The sequence below is a fragment of the Psittacula echo genome (assembly GCF_963264785.1).
Source record: "Psittacula echo genome assembly, chromosome: Z".
NCBI classification, from domain to species: domain Eukaryota; kingdom Metazoa; phylum Chordata; class Aves; order Psittaciformes; family Psittacidae; genus Psittacula; species Psittacula echo.
In genome coordinates, this window is record NC_137742.1 from 84144573 (window position 1) to 84166540 (window position 21968).

Below are 21968 nucleotides of genomic sequence, written 5' to 3' on the forward strand. Positions count from 1 at the left end.
TGGCTGCCAGAAGTGCTCAGAGGAGGGGTGAGGAAATTCAGCTAAACATGAAAACATCAAGAAGCATTCTGTGTGAGGGAGGAGAGTGGAGAAGGCAGCTGAGAACATTGTTGTCAAGACATGTGAGGATTGAGTTGTTTTGGTGATGCTCTACAGGCCCACTCTAGCTCATCTGTGCAGTTTGCTGTGCAGGTGCGGGACCCTCCAGATTCCTGCTGTGGGAATTTGTAAGTTTCTAATATTTTTTCCCCCAGTGGAAAGAAAAGTACCTCCTGTGCTGTAGGAGAATGGCAAGAGCCTGTGCTCTGCTTAAGCACAGACATTCAGAGGCTGCTCTGCTCCCTGAAACACCCTTTGCCATCATGAGGATCCAGGGAAGGGTACGAGAAAGGATGGGTTTTGTCATATTTCTTCTGACAAACTGAGGCACACAAAGATGCTGAGCTATGCTTTGGCATATTGGCAATTCTGTGGCCAAGCCAAACATTGGTCCTATAGGAAGCCACCCTACCAAGGCTGGAAATCTGGAGCACAAATGTGGACTGTAGCACATGATGTTCTCCATTTAGGCACAGAAACTACATTGTGGTAGCAGCTCTTAGGCTACCAGAGTGGTGAGCCAGGACTCAACAGCAATGGGTATCCTTTCACAGCTTCAAAGCCTTCCAATGCCATGGGCATTTGCAAGGGCACAAATGTTACACAGACCCCAAAGATGGCCCATATCTTTTCTTAGGACATCATGGCACTGCTCATACAGCTTCATTCTGGGGGATGGCAACTGGGGGATGCTCTCCTTGGTGGCAGCAGTAGCATCATCCCTCATGGTTGTGTCTTTTATACCGCACAGTGAAAACTGAATGATGGTGGCACAGGGTATCTGCACATCGTGTTGGTGTGGAGGTACCTTGCTTTAGTAGGGAGGAGGATTTTGATCTCACTGGTTTCAGTAGAACTATAAACAGTGCTAGTGGTGTAAATACAACACCTATGTACTGTGAAGTGGTGGCCAACCGAAACCAGGGAAGGAGGAAACATCCTACAGCTATAGGGTGAGTGCAGGGATTGCTGTGCAGCACGGAAGTTCTTTCAGTACTGGTTATTTTGATCTTGATCTCCACTGTACTTTCTGTCTTCCTAAAGCAAAGTCAGTGGTGTGGTCTGGGAGGCAGGGAAAGCAGGAGGTTTTATCTTCAACTGCTTTCACTCTGTTCTGATGCTGAGCTGCTTTGACCTTTCTGGAGTGATCTTGTCAGCACCTGCCTTAACCCCCTTCTCTCTTCCTTAATATCTGAGGGGATATCAACAGCAGGAGTCTACACTAAGCAATGTCCTTGATTTTCCTTCTTGTAAAGAGGCTGCAGCATGCCAGACCCCAGGATTTGGGGAAGGAGCCTGAGGATGAGTAAGCCATATACGCTATGGTAATGAGCTGGCAAACTCAGATCTCTCCAAACATCTCAGCATGTGCCAAGAGAGTGGAGCACCCACCATGGAGATCATGGTATTCATCTTGTGTACCTCACTGACTACTAGGAATGGGAGACTGTTCTGCTGGCCCTTCTGCTACATGTTGGGGGCAAGGATTTTGTAGCGTGCTGCCATGGTCTATGGGACAGCACAGCACAGCACAACTCCATGTGGTTCATCAAGGCTGTACTGGTTTTTCACTGCTTGGCAGTTCCTGATGGCCTGTCTAAGTTCACTGTGATGAAGCAGGCTGAGCTGGGCCAGACCACATGGAGCTTGCACATGGGCTGGCAGGGTTCCCTCCTCAAAGCCGTGGCTGGTGCCAAGCTGGATGTTTCCATTTGTCCCCACTTCCTTTGTGGCAGGAGCTCTTGGTGCCTGTTGAGGGCTGGATGGTGGCTGGGCTGTGGCAGAAGTAGTGCTGGGGGAAGCTGCCTTCTTCATCTCTGGCTGTGGGATGAGGGTTTTTTCTCAGTACCACAGACTCACTGCCATCTTCCTGTGGCTTCAAGCCTGGGATGGCCGCTGTCCTTTGTTTACTCAGTTGCAAGGCTCCATTGGGATCTGGCACCACATGGTGCTTTGGAGAGAACTGGAAAGCTGAGCAAGCAAGGGTGTGTCTGTGGTAGCAAAAGCACTAATGTCTGCTTTGTTCTGGGATGCCTGTGAGGGTGTTCCCCAGTACCCTGTTCTCTCCCATTATCTACTCTGGCTTCACAGTAATACTGCCATAGCACACCATCATTGCCAGGAAGAGCTAAAGCAAGCCCTCCTCTCCTTGCTTACTTTGTCAGCCTTCATGTTTTTTCCTTTCTCAAGCTTTCTTTGAGTGATGTTACTTCCCAAGTCACCTGTTCAGTTCTGGGGCAACAATACAAGAGGGATGTGGAGCTGTTGGAACGAGTCCAGAGGAGGCCATGGAGATGCTGCAAGGGCTGGAGGAGCTCTGCTCTGGAGACAGGCTGAGAGAGCTTGGCTGGTTCAGCCTGGAGAAGAGAAGGCTCCTTAAGGGAAGACCTTAGAGCAGCTCCAGTGCCTAAAGGGACTATGTGAAACCTGGAGAGGGGCTTTGGACGATGACCTGGAGGGACAGGACAAGGGGGAATGGCTTTAACCTGACAGAGGGGAGATTGAGATGAGATCTTGGGAAGAAGTTCTTCCCTGTGAGAGTGGTGAGGCCCTGGCACAGGTTGCCCAGAGAAGCTGTGGCTGCCCCATCCCTGGCAGTGTTCAAGGCCAGGTTGGATGGGGCTTGGAGGAACCTGGTCTAGTGGAAGGTGTCCCTGCCTGTGGCAGGGGTTGGAACTGGATGAGCTTTAAGGTCCCTTCTAACCTAAACCATTCCAGGATTTTATGATTCTTATAACCCAGGTCTCTGCATGCTCTTGACTTTACCATCAGCAAAGCATCTGGAACACAGGCTTGGCATGGTCTGTGTGAGAGCTGTGTGCCCTGTCAGAACTGCAGACACCCAGCTCACAGTGATGTGTCTAATGAGCTGGAGCACACAGCACAGCCTCTGCCAGCCCTGGAATGACAACCAGTGTTGCAGAAGGTCAGCAGTGAGGGCACAGAAAGCTGCTGCCACAAGGCACTCAGGAAGAAGTCACTGACCCAACAGGAAAGGGCAGAGTCCCATCACTTGGTTCAGCACCCACATCCCCTGCAGCTTGCAGTGGTGTGGTGCCCAGAGCGTCATGATGAACTGCCTGTATCATTACAGGAGGGCCTGAGGCAGCTCCAGGGGTTTTTTCCTGCTTGTCAGTACGTTGTGCAAGATGCTGCCTGTTTTGGTGCTCAGGAAAAATATGGGCATTGCTCTGCACTGGCCTGGGATCCTCTTGCAGTGTGGGCTCTTGCCTTGTGTTTGGTTTCTGAGGGAAGCTGTTCAGAGTCCCACTGTTAGGGACTGGCGGTGGGGTGAAGCTGGTTGAGAAATGGCAGCATTTCCCTTGCTGGGATTTCTGTGGGGTCTGCTCCATGAGCCTTTCCTTCGGTGGCATTCTGTCTGCCACCCTTAGGTCTCTTCCCTCAAAGGACTCCTGGGCATCAGCCTCTGACGATTCTGGTTTCTCAGTAGTGATTTCCAGCTGTCCTCAGCTTCTTTCTGCTGCACACAAAGAGCTGCTGCTTCTGAGCTCCACTTGGAGCAAGCAGAATGTTGCCCAACCCCTCTCCATCTGTGTTGATGACTCTCCACGAGTGGGTTACCTGTGCTCTCATGTGGATCTGCCCCCAACAGCCGGTTCTCCTCTGCTCTTCTCCTCCTCTGGCTCTCCTGCTCTGCCACTTTGTGGCTTAGAAAACAAAGCCTTTGGCAATTGAAGGAGGTGCCTGCCCTTCCTGGGGGAGGGCCAGCTGGCCTGCATTTGATTATGGCAGTGCCTCCTCATCCCTCCCCATTGTCCTTACTGCTGTAGGAATGCCAGCCTTTTTGCGCTCCATCCCGTGAACAAGTGTTGCTGCCTCTGGGGCCCAAAGAGGGGCTGGGGCTCTTCTTCCCACCCCTCCAGGCCTGGCTGGCAGGAGAACCTGACCACGCAGCTCCATGCACCTCTCTTCTGAGCCACGTACACCCATCCTGACTCTGGCAGCAGACGGACACAGCAAACCCTCTTGTAAGTACCAGGTGTCCAGTGCCCTGGCTGACGTGTGAGTAGTACTGGCATTGTTTGAAACAATGCAGAGAAGGCTTTTCACTTGGCTGCTTGTGTGTGTCTTCAGGCATCCAGCATGAATCGGAGTGCTTTGTGTGCAGCTTTTGTGTGCTTAGGCAGAGCCCTGTGGGCTCTGAGCATCTTTGCATGATTCTTCCAAATCCCAGGGTTGTGCCGTCTGTAACACAGCAATGCCTGTCCCTCTTTCCCTTTATTATTGCATGATCATTTCAGGGGGCATAATTTAACTGGACTGCAGTGCCTCCAGACTGGCTGGATGTATGCACAGGACAGGTGGGACCTCTCAGACTCCTTTTAAAGTTTGTAGATGGCACAAGAAGGGGCTGCCTTCCTCAAATGCTCCAAGGTTTGCTAGGTTCCTGTCCCGAGAGGGACTGAGACCTGCTTTCACAGTGTTCTCACCTTGAAGACATGGAGCTGATCTTGGGCGTGACAGCAGAAATCCAGAGCCTGCTAAATTACCTATTATTACCTGATTTCCACAGATATCATTACCTCTCATTTCTCTCCAGAAGCTTCAGAGCAAGCAACCTGCTGATACCTTGTTTTCTGCTGTGCTTCCTTTCTGCTGATGTACAGTGTCACAGATGATGGTTTTGAGGAAAACAAAAAAAATCAAGTCCCCTTCAGGGGATAAATTATTGCTGATTCTTTTTGCTTAGCCTTTGATGAGGGAAGAAGGGTTGGGAATGCTGGTCTGTGGGAAGCTGGAAAGGATTCTGGTGCTGTGACCTGAAAGTGAGATTTTTTTTTTCTTTTTTTTTCTTTTTTTTTTTTTTAGAGTTAATTTTACTGAAAGGGCATTATGATTGCATGCCCTGGGAATGTGCTTGGAGGAGAAGTGGAGAGTAGAACTTAGTGACAAAGGGGAAAAAGCAACATTTGATGTGTCCTGCTGCAGTGTGCTTTCTGTGAACAGAGGTCGCCATGCCACAATGCTTGTCTCTTGCTAGCAGTCCTGTGCAGGTCATAGCATGGCTTTGTGTCCCAGCACCTCTAAGCAAAGGAGAGTTTGCCATGGCTTATAACAATGTCTCTGGGAGAGGCTTAATGTGCGCTATTTTCTCTCTACCTCTGTGCAGAGATTTGCTTTAGTTTTCTAGGGATGAGCTGTGCAACATTCCCAAGTAACAGGTTTCACCTGGTTACTGGTGCAGGATGATAAAGGAAGATCAGAGTACTACTACAGAGAGAAACCTATAACTTCCTGATGCTGTAAAACTGTTTCGGGGAAAGACACTGTAGTCTGGCTTCAGCACTGCCTGACAGCAGCTGCGTCATCTCTCTTCCTCCTTCCTCAGTTACACTGTGAAGTCATGTCCCTAGACAGGCATCTAGTCTGTTTTGCTCTCCCGTTTCAAGGGGTGTCCTTTTTCATGCACAGCCTGAAGCAGCTGGGGGAGTGAGCCTCCAGGTTGGAAAATCAATCCTCCGGCAGGGTTCATGCAAGGTTAATGTGTGAAATCTCTCCTTTCTCCTTCCAGCCAGGTTTTAGCTGGAGAAGTCTTCTTGCAAGTTAATAAGCCTCTAAGGTTTATTTTCCCATCAAAAGGGGCATTTAAACCTGATCTACTACAGCTCCCCCGTGTTTTTCTGTCTTGCAAAATCAGTGATTTGGAAACTGTTCTGATTTGGGAATACTCCAGTAATTCACTGCTAGATCTACTGGTGCCCAAGTTATTTTCTCCTGTGTTTCATCAATGACTTTATTGCTAAATTGGCACCACAGCAGTGCCCTTAGCTCCCACAAGTTATGTGAAAAGAGGTGTTAAATGATAGCACTAGCATAGGATGCTCCTTTTTGGTTACACAACATGGCTATGAGACTGGTGCTGAAGCTTGTCCCTCAGTTTTTACAGGGCAGCAGTGAATTAATTATTATTTTTCATGTGCTAAATCCAAGCACAATTGCAGTTGAAGGTGAGAGGTTCTTGAGTTGAGATGGCTTTTGAATACATGTCCTAGCACCTCAGGCTCCTCTGTAGTGTGTTATGATGCCTGTGTGATGTGTTTGTGACATGTGCAGGGAATGAAAGCTTTGATCCGTCTCTCTGGGGTCCTTCTCCCTCCTGCTGTGCTGGCTGAATCCTTTCCTCACTGGAAGGCACAGCAGGAAGAATAGGCCAGGGAAGATGACCTAGCATTTTTTGGGATGTAGGATGCTCACCCCTCAACTGCCTCCCCTGATCCCAGGAATGCCAACATGTTCTACTGCTGCTATGTATGTGGGGGGCAGTGCTTGATGTGCTGAAAGCACCTTCTGCCTTCATCCTCAGTGGTGTTCAGAGAAGGTAAACAGAGCTGACGAAGGGCCTGGAGCACAACTGTGATGAGGAACACTGAGGGACCTGGGGATGTTCAGCCTAGAGAAGAGAAGGCTCAGGGGGGACCTTATCGATCTCTACAACTACCTGAAAGGAGGTTGTAGTGAGGTGGGGGTTGGTCTCTTCTCCCAAGTAACAAGTGATAGGACAAGAGGAAATGGCCTCAAGTTGCACCAGCAGAGGTTTATACTGGATATTAGGAAGAAAGTCTTCACCAAAAGGGTTGTCAGTCTTTGGAACAGGCTGCCCAGGGAAGTGGTGGAGTCACCAGCCCTGGGGATATTTAAAGGGCATGTAGATGTGGCACTTGTGGACATGGTTTAGTGGTGGACTTGGCAGTGTCAGGTTAATGGTTGGATTTGATCTTCAAGGTTTTCTCCAAACTAAACAGTTCTGTTTCCTCTGTGTCCTTGGCTGCCCATAAGCATAAAACTGACAGTTGTGTGTAAGTCTGGGACTGCCCTTCTCTAAGTCGGGAGGGATCAAATCTACTGCAGGCAGGGTCATGACACTGGCAGTCAGGCAGTAAGGACAGGGAAGTAGTGTTTACTCACAGCAGGTTTAGGGATTTCCCAGTTTGCGTTGCAGGGGACTGCATTGCACTTCATGTGCAAGATGTGATACTAGCAGCAATCTTCTGTCAGCTGACCCCAGCATGGTGCATGTGTGTAAAATGTTAGCTTTGGGTGCTTTTTTTCACTTTGATCTTGAGATAGGAGCTGTGCGGGGTGACAGGTTTTCTGCATGTTTGTGTGCTGGTATCCATCTGGATGTTCAGATCCTCCTGGAGGCTGGAATTCCCTTTAGTCATGAGAGTTAAATAGATCTGTTCAAGAAATCTAGCCATGAAGCTCCCCTTCTGGTACAGATGAGGCTGAAGCTCACAATGGCTCCGATCTGCATATCAAAGCCCTGGGTTCTCCCCAGCACCCAATGCCTCTGCCCAGGCTCCTTTGCCTGCTCCCTGGGGGCTTGCATCCTCCAAGTACATCTTAGGGCGCTCTTGAACTGGGGAGCTATTTCTAGATTTGTCAGCTACCCTGGAGAGCCCCAAAGGTGAGCTGGGGTTGCAGGTCCACAAGGCCAAAGATCCTGCAGTGCAGTGCAGAACGATCCCAGCCCATCACTGAATAATAAATAATAATAAATAGGCTCAGCTTGTCACAGGAGAAAGGATGTGAATTGCATGCTACAGAGAGAGCATCTACGCTCCCCTGGCCTGGCCCAAGGGCACACTGGAGGCTTTGCAATCCCCAGCATAGCATGGCTCATTAAAGGGAGCCTCATTAAAGGGAGACATCTACCACAGCCCAGCCTGTCCTCAATGGCCTGTGGTGTGCTATTACAGTGGGTTATTGGTACAGTGTAATGATGCAACTGTTGAAACAGATGGGAAAGCAAAGAGTGCAAAAAATCTCTGGAGGTGGCATTAGTCTCTGATCAGTGATTTGTTGCTGTTGTGCGAGTTGCCAGCTTTGACTCATGCATCTTGCTGTGGCTTGATCTTTAATCTGGTAATGTGAGGCTCTCAGCTCTCTCTAAAGAGAGTCAAAGAGAGTAGGTTGTCACCAAGTAAAGCACCAGCCACCAGATTCCAGTTGATTTGAGCAGCAGGAGAGGACAGTGGCCAAAGTGGATTTTAGCATGCAGTTTGAGTTTGTCACTGTGAGCATCAGAAAGGAGGGAGGATAATACCAAAACAGTGAAAGAGCATCTGCTTTTATTCTATTAAGCAGGGTTGTGAGCAAACTTCACTGACAGAAGCTTTGCTGTTTGTGGGTGCACAAAGCTGCTGAATAAATAGGCAGTGCCTCGAAGCTGAAAAGGCTGGTTTGCAGCAAAGACAAGCATGAAAGTTTCTCATTGTAGTGGGAGCAAACTTAGCCCCAGTCCTCTGGACTCGGGAGCTATGAAACATTGAGAAAATTCCCTTGGTGAGACAGAAAAACAGGGGGAGAAAAGTCAGTGCAAAATCTACACAAAAACTGTGAGGCAGAAAGGAAGAACTGAGGGGACACTGCACACTGTTGCTGTTGGGAATTTTTCTGCTGCTGCAGAGCAGTGGGATCTGTGGGGAGCGCAAATCTCAGACACTTGCTGGTACTCATTTTCTACACACACACATATAAATACATATGTGTGTCATATATGCATATGTGTGGGTCTTTACATAGATATGTAGTGAAACTGGCAAAAGCAGGTTGGTGGAAGCTCTGAATTGTGCTGCAGCAGGGGTTGTTGTAGCTTGTGATTTCACCAGTGGAGTCAGCCTGGTACTAATGGAGATTCCTTAGGTGTTGCCTGGCAGTTGCGTCACTTCAGAAGGGCAAGCACGCATCCTGCACGCCAGCACCAGCACAGCCAGCCGCGTTTGCCCTTTGGATCCTCATGCTGTCGTCAAGAGAGGAGAAATCATGTGCAATCCTATTTTATCCAATTATATTCTCCCTTAATTAGACTCTCCTGGACTTGTCAAGCCTGGCTGCCCTGAGGGGGAAGAGAAGGGATTTCTGAGCTCTGATGCTGTTCATCCAGAATGCTGCAGAAGGATTTCCAAGCGCGTTGCTCTAATGAGCATCCTTTGATGGTACTTGGGCTGTGGTGTGCCGAGACCAACCCTGACCCATGTTGCTTCCTTGACCCCTTGGTCTTCTTTCCTGCCTAGCTGTGGGTAACTGCTTGTTCTGCTTTCTTATGCCTAAATCAGAGGAATTTGTGTTTGTCTGTCATCCTTTGCGCTCCCACAGGGTTTGTGTAGCATCTGACACTTAGTAACAGGCAGAAAGGTAAAGACAGGATCTAAAGTTTGGTTTCCTTAGCAGCTAGTTTTAGATGATTTTAGTGTTCTCTCCTCTCTTGGAGAGAGAACAGGGGGCACTCTGAGCTACACAGCAACTCAGAAAGGGTTCAGCTTTTTACTTCAAGAGGATGAGTCCTTTCCTCAGTGTTTAAAGCTGAGCTTCTTTAACCAGCTACATCTGCATAGGACTCAGTTTTGATCAGTTTCATTTCTGCTGCTAATGAATCCCTGGCAGGGCTTCAAATGCAGTTTGGAAAAGTTGAATGCTACAGGGTGGGAAGAAAGTGACAATGAACCTCAGTGTACAGAGGAGATGACTTCTAACTTGGTGGCTTAGCTGAAATGCTTGTGCTCTGAAATTACAGGATTTCTTGTCCATCCAGGTGTAGCTGCCTGCTCATGGAGCCATGCATTTTGGTACAAGTAAGCAGGGGCTTTGGCTTGCAGAGACGTGGAAAAAGCATCACAATGTCTAGGAGGCATCACTTGCTCTTGCGTGTGGGCTGGGGCTTTCTTTGAATTTTGCTTGAATTTGGGCTTGGTTGGGATGTTTTCTCTCCCTGTGTAAGAGAGGGGATCTGGCCTGCACCCAGTCAGGGTGTTCTCTGCAACTTCAGTAGTTCTCATGTGAAGCATGGCTCCTTCCCCCTCCGCCTTGGCTCAAGTTGCCAGGGCTTCTCAATCTGGTGTTCCAAGCTAGCAGCATTTGCTTGTGAATAGCCAGAGCTGAGATGCTGCTCTGAAGCAGTGGCTCTGCTGCAGTCTGGCCGTAAGGGATGGTAATGTACAGCACTGAGCTGGGCGCCAGCAGGATAAGGACGTCCTCTGTACAGATGGGAAGGTAGGGTCAGGTCTGCTTATAACCAGCTGGTCAACTTGCCAGGGAGATTTCTGCAGCTCTTGCAGAGTCCCCTGATCCTTCCTTCATGGGTGCTGTTGGTGTGGGTGTGTGGGAGCCTGAGAAAAGCTCAGTGCAGACGCATGTAAGTGATGAGCTGACCACTTTCTGCTCTAGCGAGTTTGGTCTATGAGTTAGCAGAGAACGAGTTAGCTGTCAGTGTTTGTCAGCTCACAACCCTTGTGACAGTGAGGTTTTTTGTCAGGGTAATTTCACTTTTACTATGTTTTGATGTAAAATGGCTTTTTAATTGTGGCCCTTCTGAACTATCAGCATACAAGGCAGTCTCCAGCCACAGTCGCTGCTATTAGCGTGCATGCAGCAGCCTGTGACAAGGGACACGTAAGTGTTGTGGGCAGAAGTCAGTTATGAAAATGGCCTAAAGCCATGATGGGCTTAAGAGGGAACAGGCCCAAAGGAGTGTCTGTGATGAGAAGAGCACAGCTGAGAGTAGGTACTTTCCTGCAAGAGAGCTGCATTTGCTTTGGACTTGGTTTCTGATAAGTGCCTTGTGACTCTTTACTCTTCAGTGGCATCTCAGCTCCACAGGGTTCAGTACCAAGACCTGGAGCTGCTGGCAGAGTAGGGCAGCTACAGGAGCCTGTGCCACCACAATGGCACCGCGTGCAGTTGTTGGGAAGCTCTTCGCTCAGTTCGCAACAGTACCTGTGATGCTTTGGCCTTGTCTGGTTGCAGCAGTTCTGTCTGCTTTGCTGCAAGCCAGTCTTGTCTTGCTCTCCAAACTCATGGCTGAAATGCACTAAGAGTGAACATGGTGGTGAGAGGTCTTGTTAAATGGGAGTTGTGCAGTTGTTTCTTGCCACAAAGACGTGCCGTTACTTGTGTCTCGCTAACAAACAACAGAGTACAGCCCAGCTGGTGTACAGGAGCTGCGTGCAAGGTGGGTTAAGACTTGGTTTGATTGTGTTGGTTTCTATTTCCCTGTCCTAGGCATGTTCCCAACTTGTTGTGCTGCTCTCTGGGTTGAGAGGGAGTGAGGGGCTTGTAGTCTTGGGACATCGCTGCAGAAGGATGGGGGACTTGATCTGTCTTGTTGCTGTGCTTCAGTCATTATCCCACAGCTGTGTTGCATCACTGCCTGCATCATGATCAGTCTTGGCTTTTCATCACCCTTTTCTCAGCTCCTCTGTGCAGTCACTTCAGGCTCAGAAAGAAACTTTCTTGCAGCAGTTAGTCACCCACCTAGGCAGGCGATTTATAATTCTGCAGAAAGTTAGAGGGTTTCTATGCAGACACCCAGTTTCCTATGTTACAAGAAAAATACAGTTACAGTTGTCATCTCCCCACAAGTAGAGATGAAATAGAAAGTTTGGACAAAGGCAGCTCACCTTGAAATTGCCCCTTCTGGCATATGTCTGTAGATGCAGTGTCTGTCTCCTGTCTTGGCTACCCAAAAGGTGTCTTAGAGATTACTGGACCTTGAGTATGAGGGGAGTCTGGTGGGTCTGTGATAGGTTTGGGTTGGTGAGGTATAGTACCTGAGTGGTGTCTTGGTTGAGGACCCAGGACCCCTATAGTTTTTCTGTGAAGTGCTGGAAATGTTCCCTGAGCCAGGGCTGAGCAGTTTCTCTTGGTCTGTGATTTCAGATGGCACTTCAGCGGTGCCAAAGACAACAGACCCCAAGAGCCTCTGTCCTCTATGCACTGCAAGCTTTGCTTGTGGTGAAATAAGGAGTGACCAACACAAGGTGATGGGCTTGGGGGTTGCTCCATGCTCCAAGGAAGACCCTGGCTCTTCCTTATGGCTCTCCAGGTGTCCAGGAGCCCCTGTCTCCTCGGGCAGCCTGGCAGGACCAACCTGTTGCTGACTCCTAATGCAGCCCTGTGTGTGCAGGAAGCATATTAGTCTTTAATCCTCTAATTGAGAGTTTCAGTAGCAACTTGTCTGTAAAGATCAAAAGCAGAGGTACAGGCTTCTTCCTGCCTGATTCCAAACCTGGGTGGGAAGATTCAATTTCCCTGCACACAGGTGCCTCCTATTACATACAAGCAGCTCTTGCAGCCTAGCAGAGGAGCTGTAGGGCTGACCACCCCCCAGAAGCCCCACAGGAGGAGGGTAGTATCCTGGCTTGGCTGAGTGTGGTTAGTAACCTTACCAGGACACAGATAATCACAATACCCATGCCTGCATGAGGGTGTTTCCCCCCTGGGTGCCAAGGCACACATGGTCCATGGAGAGGGCTGTATTTCATGTGCTAAAAGGGCAGTTAAAGTGGATTATGTGACTGCAGAAAGCCTTGGTGGCCATTTAGCATGTTACCAAGCAAGCTGCAGGGTGTGGAGGGCTGCTCCCATTGTGCAAGGAACAAAGCTGAGCTATTCACTGGCCTGCGACAGGCACTGGGACTGGAAGAAATGCCATCGAGGTTTAGATTCATTTCTGTGCAGCCCTTGGAGCCCTGGCCAAGAGCTGACAGATACCATGTGAAGATGAGAGATGGTGAGGCTGCCTCTCTCTGTGATTTGCAGCCCCAATTCCTCATCACTGTAGCACCATGCAGATCTGCCGTGTTTTCTAGAAATAAAAGGAGATTCTTTTCCTCTCTCTCTGTCTGTCCCATCTGTGCATGGAAGTGAGGTCTCCAGCCTTGAAAAAAGCCTTCACAGGGTGGCTCACTTCCCAGCTGGCTGCTGTAAAGGCCAGGCTGGCCTGCTGGCTCTGCCATTCCTGCACACTGCTCTCAGCACTCTCTTTCAGAGCCCTGTGTGCCTTTTCAGCTCAGCTCTTCCCATCATGAGTGAAATGAAGCCAGCATGCAGCCTTTGGTCAGGATTACCCATTGACCTGCACAGCCAGAGAGGTGAGACATGCCCTTAGCCCACCCTGACAGCCAGCCCTTGCTCTGAAAAGAGCTGGGAAGGGGCTGGTGTTGGTCTGTGTGCAGCTGGAGGGAGCAGCTCAAACCCACAGCAGAATAGGCCATCTGTCACTGCTGTGCAGATCTGCTGGGTTCTGTCGCACTCAGCATTTCACATTGCCCTGTGTGCTTCTGCCCCCAGAGAATATCTCTCTGAATCCCAGATAAATGTGGATTCTCACCAGGGTCTGGCTTGTCCTCTGCCTCTGTACCCTCCTCCCAGCACCCAGCAATAGGCATGTCATAGAATCATAGAATCCCAGACTGGTTTTAAGTTGGAAGAGACCTTAAAGCTCAGTCACTTCCAACCCCCAGCCACAGGCAGGGACACCTTCCACTAGACCAAATTGCTCCAAGCCCCGTCCAACCTGGCCTTGAGCACTGCCAGGGATGGGGCAGCCACAGCTTCTCTGGGCAACCTTTGCCAGTGTCTGTCTACAGTGTAAAGCCTGGATGAAGAAAGAAGCAGGTCAGGGGCCTGTTGCTGTTCTGGGCAGGGTGATGGGAGAAGAGGGGACTGCTGTTCTTCTGGTTGTCCTGTGCTGTGGTTGTATAGGGCTGTGTGAGAAGCATTTTCACCAAGCAGCTGCTGGTGTTTCTGAAGCAGCTCCTTGCTCTGCATGGGTAATGAGCTGGCTGCATGCATACTGTACAGCTGCAGCTCAAAAGAGCAGTGTGAATGGCTGTGGGAGCTCCTCTGGAATCCATCTCTGAAGTGGCTCTGCTCAGTCTGCAGGCTACCCTGCATGTGCTGGCATTCAGCTCTCATACAAAGGAGCTTGGCTCTCATAACTGTCCCCATCCAGAGGCTGGACATCAGTGAAGCACCTCCTGCCCTCCGTACCTCTGTCACCAACAGACAGCGAGTCTGGCACCTGAACCTGACTGCCACGTCCCTGAGGGAGACGCAGTGACTACTCCATGTCTACATAAGGCTTGGTTGGATATTCTTAGTGTCTAAGCCACAAAAATATGTGCTTTAAACATTTTGAGTGAAGGCTGCCACAGTAAGGCTGTTGGAAAATTGTTTAAGAGTGGTCACTTTGTTCCTGGCGCAAAGCATAAGCATTGCTTCTCTGCAGAAACATAGGTACTTGGAGCCTGACAGGTCAAGTGCTGTCTGGCTAGAGATGATCAGGCTAGAGATAGTCTGGCTTACTTTGAGGGCAGGCTGGGGTGTTTCTGCACATCTGCTGGTCTTGGGCAGTTGGTGGAAGGTGCCAAGGAGGCCTGTCCTGGGTGTTTTGTCTGCCTTATGCATCTGATTTTAACAAATAACTGTTTTCACTGTGTGGTAAAGTTTCCTGGTCAGGCTTATGGCAACTGGTCACATCTTGTTCAACTCTATGGTTAAGCCTTGTCATTATCCCTGCTTTATACAGAAAGTAGTGGCTCATGAGCCTGAGCAATTCAGATGTTTGCCTTTCATTTTTATTGATGACAGACAAGTCTTTGTGCACAGTATTTCGTGGTAAGGCACTCCTACCTTTTCTGTCACATCAGACCACATTTTGACCTGCTTCTCTTGTTCTACTGACATGGCAGAGCAGTTTTAGCAAAGCCAGCACACGTACCACTGCTTTAGTTAAGCCCTGTGAAACTGCTTCCAGCATTCCTGGAGTATTAGAAATAAACTGCTGAGTTCAGTAGTCGACTCACCAGCACAAGCATGTAGCGCTGGAACAAGCAAAGCCAGACAGGTAGGCAGGGCATGGCACACTGCATGGGTGCCAACAGGCACAGGAGATGCGCAAGCTGCAACTGGGTTTGCACAGTCTCTGATTCCTACTTGCTGCAAGGATGGGGCAGAGCACTTGGGATGATCCAGAGCCCAGCTCTCACTGAGCTCCAGGCTTTTGCATACGATCAGTTCCAGGGAAGTGGCCTGAGGAGCAGCAGTGCCATTCCCTGCAGCTTACTGATGCCCTCTCAACCTCATCCCATGGGGTCATGACGAGAATGGCTTGGCAAAGGAGGAAGGTGGGTTCCAGGTTTTATACCGAGCAAGGCCATACTGAGATGTGAGTTCGTGGAGGCCTGGTAGCAGATTCCCCTGGGTTCCCTGCCCAGAGAGGACAAATGTGGCTGGCAGTGGGGGTGCGCAGAGACCTGTTGTGGAAGTGGAGCTGTGGCAGAGCAGCCAGCACAGCTGAAGCCCTCTGCATAAAGGAGCTGTTTGTTTTGCTGAATTGTTAAAGCCCTATTGACAATAGCAGTCCCCCCTCCTCTCACACTCGGAACTGTGGTGGCCACACACTGATTATTTCTCTTGTCTTGAGACACTGAGTTAGAGTTATTCTTCACCAAGCCCCTCTGACTGGCTGTTGCCTTTTGTCCTTGCTCTACAGGCATATGAGTGGGCCTTGGAAGGGATGCGGCACCTTGCCTGCATCAGCATGGAGGACTGCAGCTCCGCTGAGCGCTGCACAGGTGTGATCCAGTGCCTGGAGAGTTACAAGGGGCAGCACCCAGACATCAGTGATGCCCGGTTCCAGGAGATGAAGGAGCTGGCCTGTGAGCTGAAGAGTGACAAAGGACTCAAGCAGTGGAAGTTTGCATGGTCTAAATGCCAGGAGACCAAGCTGGTTTTTGAAAAGAAACTCGAAGCAGCCTTAAGAACAAGGAGGTCTCTGCTGTCAGATCAGAAATCAGCTTTGGGGGAGCAGCCCCAGGCTGGCAGCCTGTCCCATCGGAGGCACTCTGAGGGGGCCACCTCCAGGTCCCACTGGGACAGGACTTGCAGCACACCCCACTGCTACAACAGGCCCAACTGCTCTCTGGGGTGGGCTAAGGAGAAAGTGCCCTCGCCCTCCTTGAGCTGCCCTGGTGATGTCAGTGCTGGGGAAGAGCTTGCATGCCAAGCCACTCTCAGCCCTGGTTCTCAGACCACAGGTTTTTTTGCCAGTGGGGCCTCCAAATCTCCAAAGCTGCCTGAAGAAAAGCCAAACCTGGAGAGTATATTAGAAACTCCAGAGGTGAAGCCATCCTGCACATCTGCTGCTGCCTCTGGGAAGCTGCCTCCCAGGAGGATGCTCCGGAAGGCCCAAAGCTTTGACCTCCCTTGTGGTGAGAGCCTATGGTCAGGCTGCCAGAGAACACTGAGCGAGCCGGCCAGGTACGGCAACACCGGCGTCTTTATCAAGGGGCTGGAGGTGAGCAGCACTGAGCTGGTGGACAGGACGTTCGCTCTGCGGCAGCAAGGCACTCACAACTGGCCTGCAGACTGCCCGGTGCAGGAGGGACCAAGGGGCTGCCTCTCTGTGTCAGAAGCCAAGAGCTGGGGCAGGTAAGTGGCCATAATACTCAGTGCTCAGGTCCTCAGGGTATTGAAAAGGCAGCCAGCAAAGATGTGAAGGGCTCTGCAGTGACAGTTATTTTGGGAGAGTATACAGGGCAGATAGATGGAGATGTAGCTCCAGCTACATACTTTGCTGTAGGACTGCAGCATGGCTAAGCTATGGAGAGCCCAGGGATGTAGACTGTGCTTGAAGGGGAATCACAGGGCACGTCTTTCAGCTGCTGTCACAGGAAAAGATTGAAGAAATCTGGGAAGAGACTTTTGACAAGGGCCTTTAGAGACAGGACAATGGGGAATGGCTTTAATCTGACAGAGGGGAGATTAAGATGAGATTTTCAGGAAGAAGTGTTTCCTTGTGATGATGCTGAGGCCCTGGCACAGGTTGCCCAAAGAAGCTGTGGCTGCCCCATCCCTGGCAGTGTTCAAGGCCAGGTTGGACAGGGCTTGGAGCAACCTGGTCTAGTGGAAGGTGTCCCTGCCCATAGCAGGGGGTTGGAAGTGACTGAGCTTTAAGGTCCCTTCCAACCCAAAATAGCCTGGAATTCTGTGAAAAAATTGATAGGAGAGATGAGAAATTAGTGTAGGGGGACTGCAGAGCTCCTCCACTGCTACTGCTCTGGATGGGAGGGCTGCAGACATCCCCTTTTGGACGGGGCCTCTGATACCCTACCATGTGCCAGGAAAACTCATGTCAGGGGATGAATACCGGCAGACAGGAAAGTAATTGCTGTGCTTCTCAAGGGAGTGATGCAGCAGTCCTCCTGTCCATGGGCACTGTGGCAGTCCCACTGCTGGGTCCTCTGAACAGAGGAGTTGGCCTGGGGAAGCCTTAGAGGCAGGGAGGGCAGGCACGTGTTGGAGTAGTTATGTTTGGTGCTTCACTGCCTCACAGTGGAAACCTCGAGTACCTAAGAGCACTCCTTTTAGAGACGTGCAGAGCAACCCGTGCTAGGAATTGCTGTTCGCTAACCAAGTGATACAAGGTTTGTTTCTCACTCTCGTTTATACTGGCACAAGCTCAACAGCACCTGGGTCCAGAGCTTGTGTTCTCCCAGGGTTAACTTGCCTCCCACAGCACCCAGTCGTCAGGCTGTCTCCTCCTCACAGAAGTTACCGTGACTTCTGCTGTCCCTGTTATTTTAGGAGTGCAGCCATTTGCAGAGCAGCCTGTTGTGTCCAGAGCAGGGGCTGGGCGGGCTCAGGGATGTGTGTGTCCTGCAGAGGCTGGGTCAGGACCACAGCCAGCCAAGGGTTCACCCTTCCTCAACAGAAAAGCCAATGGAATTCCTTTGATCAGCCACGAGCTTTGTCAATGCTCAGGGCCAGAGCTGTCATGGAGATTTGTGAATTTGAGCTTTGATCGTGCTCAGGGACCACCTCATCTCCATGCTGGGTCTCGGGGAGGGATTCTCTAGGGATAGTCCCATGCTCTGCAGGCACTGTGACTGCTGTAGTCCTGCTCCAGGCTGGGCCCCTTCAAGGCTGCTTGTTTCCTCTCACAGCAAGCTGCGTCACATCATCGATGAGATGGTAACCACGGAGCGGGAATACGTGAGGTCACTTTGCTACATCATTGACAGCTACTTCCCTGAGATGGAGCGCCTGGACCTCCCCCAGGACCTGCGTGGGAAGCGCAGCGTCATTTTTGGGAACCTGGAGAAACTCTATGACTTCCACAGCCAGTACTTCCTGCGGGAGCTGGAGAGCTGCTGCAACCACCCACTTAGGGTCAGCCACTGCTTCCTCCGACACGTAAGGCACCAGCACCTCATCCCTGGGACTGGGTTCCTCCAGACACATGTGTCACTCTTCTGCCCAGCAGTGCCTGTACATCTGGCTGCTCACCTTCACGTTAGTGGGCTGTGGCTTCCTTCGGGATCCTGTGCTTGGTTGGTTTGTCCATTGCTAGCTCAAATGCTAGGCTGGACTGGAATGGCTCTGTGAGGCTGAGCCCAGGCAGCAGTAGATGCTCTTTGTCTTTCTTGTGGCTGTTCAGTACCAAGAGTCACTGCCAGGGAGGCAGTTTCTGCTCCTTAGAGCCCACCTGCTTATGTAGAGGTATCCCTTACCCTGTCTTTTGGCTGTGGTGTCTGTGTAGAGTGATTTCAGTGAGGGGGGAGGTACTGACCTGTTGCTCTTCTTGGAAAGGGCTGCTAGGGAGAAGCACTTCCCACTGGTCTTAAGCTCAGCTGACTCTTGCATGTTTGCTGCTGCCAGGTGAACGGTAACTGTTGGGGAATGTAAGGGACAGGGGGTAACAGGACAATGGATTAAAAAGCATTAGCTACTTTAGGAAGACAAGAACATTCCCTGACTCTTAATGAACTTGAAGCAAAGTCACTCTTGAAACAAAGTCACTCCTAACGTCATAGGAGGCATTGCTGCAGCTTGGGGAGGCAGAGCTAGACTAATCAACCCAGAGCATGGCTGTCACTGCTTCCTGGGCAGGCATTGTTCTCACATGGGATTTTCTTTTGCAGAAAGACCAGTTTGGGATGTACGCATTGTATAGCAAGAACAAGCCGAAGTCGGACTCACTGCTTGCCAGCCATGGGAATACCTTCTTTAAGGTAGATTCCACCGCCTGCATCATGATTGCTCTTGGTGTTTGGATCTCTGGTCTGTTTAAACAAGCCCAACTTCCCTGCTCAAGGCATGCTCAGCACTTCTCCTGCTTTCCTGGCACAGCTCTCTGCACAAGTGTACATGGGGGGACAGGGGCAGACATGCAGTGAGTGCTTTGGAAAGGAGCCCAGCACACAGCAGCACTGGTCCTAGAGCCTTGCATTTCCCTGCAGAGCAAAGAGAGCATCCCAGTGAGGAGAACTGTATCAGTGCCTGCCTGGGGCACATGGAGTGCTCCACGGGTACTGCTGCCTTCACTCTCCTGCATTTCTCAGTTCAAGCAGGTGCAGCTTGGGGATAAGATGGACCTGGCCTCCTACCTGCTGAAACCCATCCAGCGAATGAGCAAATATGCCCTACTCCTGAAGGACCTGATCAAGGAGTGCAGCGAGGCACAAGAGCAGGAGCTGGGATACCTCCGTGCTGCTGAGGAGATGGTGAAGTTTCAGCTCCGGCACGGGAATGACCTCCTGGCCATGGATGCCATCCGCGACTGTGATGTACGTTACTGTTCTCCCCTGCCCAGGGTGTGGAGCTACTCTTCTTCCACTTATCTAGACTTGGGGTCTGTGGGTTGTATGATGAGCACTCCCCTCAACTTCCTACAGTGAACAGGATGCCAGTACAGCATAGAAGGACTACTGAGCCACAGGGCAAGGGAGCAGCAGGGCTTGGAGGTCTTGATCTGTTAGAACAGACAGTGTGGATGCTGTTAATTTGAACTGGGTGAGCTGCTTATCACAACGCACTCCCTGGTGCTTACTGGTGAGGCGGGGCAGCCTGGCGGCCGTTGCAGATTCCATCCTGCCGACTGCCTTGGTGCTTCCATCTCTTCTGAGCTGGTGATAAGAGAATCAGGCAGTTTGCAAGAAAGAAATTGAACAGATGCTGATGCCCAAGATAGGCCAAAATCAGCTGGGTGGGACTTGAGGGAGAGGCATGTGAAGTGCAGCAGTGGAGGAGGATTAACCTCAGGGCTCAGGGTGCAGAAAGGTGGATCTGGGGCAGGAAAAACTGAGGGACTGGCCTCCTGACCCAAATGTGCTCCTGGCACTTTGATGGGACTCGTTTCCTCTTCATCTCTTTTCTTCCCCCAAAAAGAAAGTTCTGGCTGCTGGCTCCAGTTGTCACCCCAGAGGTTTGTTGCACATCTGCTCAGGGTGACAGGATTAGGCCTAGGAGAAGGGCACAACTCTCCCCTGAGCTCTGAGCCACTTGATTCAGCCTGATGTGGCCTCCAGCAATGCCACACAGCCCCACCTCTTCCAGGAAACCTCCTAAAATGACACATAGTTGCCACTTCTTCACCACAGCCACATGGAACCCTGCTGTCTGTGGCTGCCCAGACCTCATCCTGTGGGGTCTTACCAGGATGTTCCCTGTGTTCAGGTGAACCTGAAGGAGCAGGGGCAGCTGGTGCGGCAGGATGAATTCACCATCTGGCTGGGCCGCAGGAAGTGCCAGCGACATGTCTTCCTCTTTGAGGACCTCATCCTGTTCAGCAAGCCGAAGAGGATCGAGGGTGGCTTTGACGTGTACATCTACAAGCGCTCCTTCAAGGTAAGGGCAGCCCTGCAGCTCCCTCTTGTGCAGGAGGCGTCCATGGCTGGTTTCCTCATGGGCACATGGCTCTGAAATGGGAAGCAGGAGCACCTTCAGCAGAAAAGCTTCTCCCACCACTGCTAAGCCTTCTTCAAGCTATGCACTGAATCCAGAATGGAATACTTCACACTGTAATGCATGGGCCTGGTCTGTGCTATGAGGTGTGGGGTCAAGGTCTTCTGAGGGGACAGGTAATGTAAAGGAAAGGCAGTATGTGCATGGCAGGGAGGTGGTGCTGACTTTGAGAGAAGTCCCGGGAATTGCATGGGCTGTCTCTGCTCAGCAGCATCCAGATGATACCTACTCCTGTCTAGATCCTCAGGCTCTTTCCTGTTGGGTCTGCTGAACTGAGGGTAGCTCTGGCACAGGGCGTAGGCAGGGTTTACCCTTTCTGCTCCTCGTGGAGCCCCAGATGATGCTTTCCTCTTTCTTTTTCTGGCAGACAGCAGACATTGGTCTGACAGAGAACTCTGGAGATAGTGGCCTGCGCTTTGAGATCTGGTTCCGAAGGCGAAAGTCCAGCGACACCTACATCCTCCAGGCCAGCTCAGCTGAGACTAAGCAGGCCTGGACCAGTGACATTGCCAAGATCCTGTGGCAGCAGGCAGCCCGCAATAAAGGTGTGATTCCTTCCTGGGGCGTCTGTGCCGCCAAAGGTGCGGGAGCCTGTTCAGCTCATGTTGTCCTGAGCAGGTTTGGAGCATGTTAGCAGGCAGCTCTGTGCAGCAAGTGGCTGTGTGCTGGCATGCAGCCTCAGGAGCATGTACTGAGCTTGGCTGGGCGTGTCCCTTCCCTGCCCCTCATCCCCAGGGAACCTGACCAGTCCAAGGTCTGTGTCACTGTAGACACCCACTGGACTCAGTGGGAGAAATGGGAGATACTAGCACCAGGTTCCCTGCCCCGTGAGCATGGGCTCTGCTCATGAAAGACTTTCTGCTCTCCCTGTGATCTGGGCCACTGCTGGAGTGGCAGCTGCCTCAGCCAAGCTGGCTGAGTCCCTTCTCTCCACTGCAGGCTTCCTGCTTGGCAGGACTCTCATAGGCAGCATGGCACTGATCTACTATGCCAGAGCAGGGCATGATTGCTTGTCCCTGGAGGCTCCTCAGGACCGGGGAGCAAGGAGAAGACAAATCTGATCTCAATAGTTCAGGAGTAGCCTGGCCCAGGAGTGCTGTGGTCTGGGGCTGCATAGTGCCTGTGGGGGAGGGTTGGGTCAGCCTCATTGTGTGGTTGTGGGTCTCTTCATCCCCAGAAATCCGGATGCAGGAGATGGTCTCCATGGGTGTGGGCAACAAGCCATTCCTGGATATCAAACCCAGTGAGGCAGCTATCAATGACCGTGCTATCGACTACATCATGAAAGGCAGAGGTGAGTGCTAACCATGCTTTCCTCC

The 21968-nt window shown here is 51.1% G+C and overlaps 1 protein-coding gene across 1 annotated transcript in view; it reads left to right on the forward strand.

Annotated features, from left to right (window-relative positions):
• PLEKHG4 (pleckstrin homology and RhoGEF domain containing G4) overlaps positions 1-21968 on the forward strand; it is a gene marked incomplete at its 3' end in the record, with an annotated part of 56261 nt that overhangs the window by 32640 nt on the left and 1653 nt on the right. Inside the window, exons 12-18 of the mRNA XM_080638365.1 lie at positions 15398-16335; positions 17850-18099; positions 18828-18917; positions 19248-19472; positions 20362-20532; positions 21017-21194; positions 21827-21943. Of these exons, the coding sequence (XP_080494491.1) occupies positions 15398-16335; positions 17850-18099; positions 18828-18917; positions 19248-19472; positions 20362-20532; positions 21017-21194; positions 21827-21943 (1969 nt within the window). The remainder of the gene's footprint in view (positions 1-15397; positions 16336-17849; positions 18100-18827; positions 18918-19247; positions 19473-20361; positions 20533-21016; positions 21195-21826; positions 21944-21968) is intronic.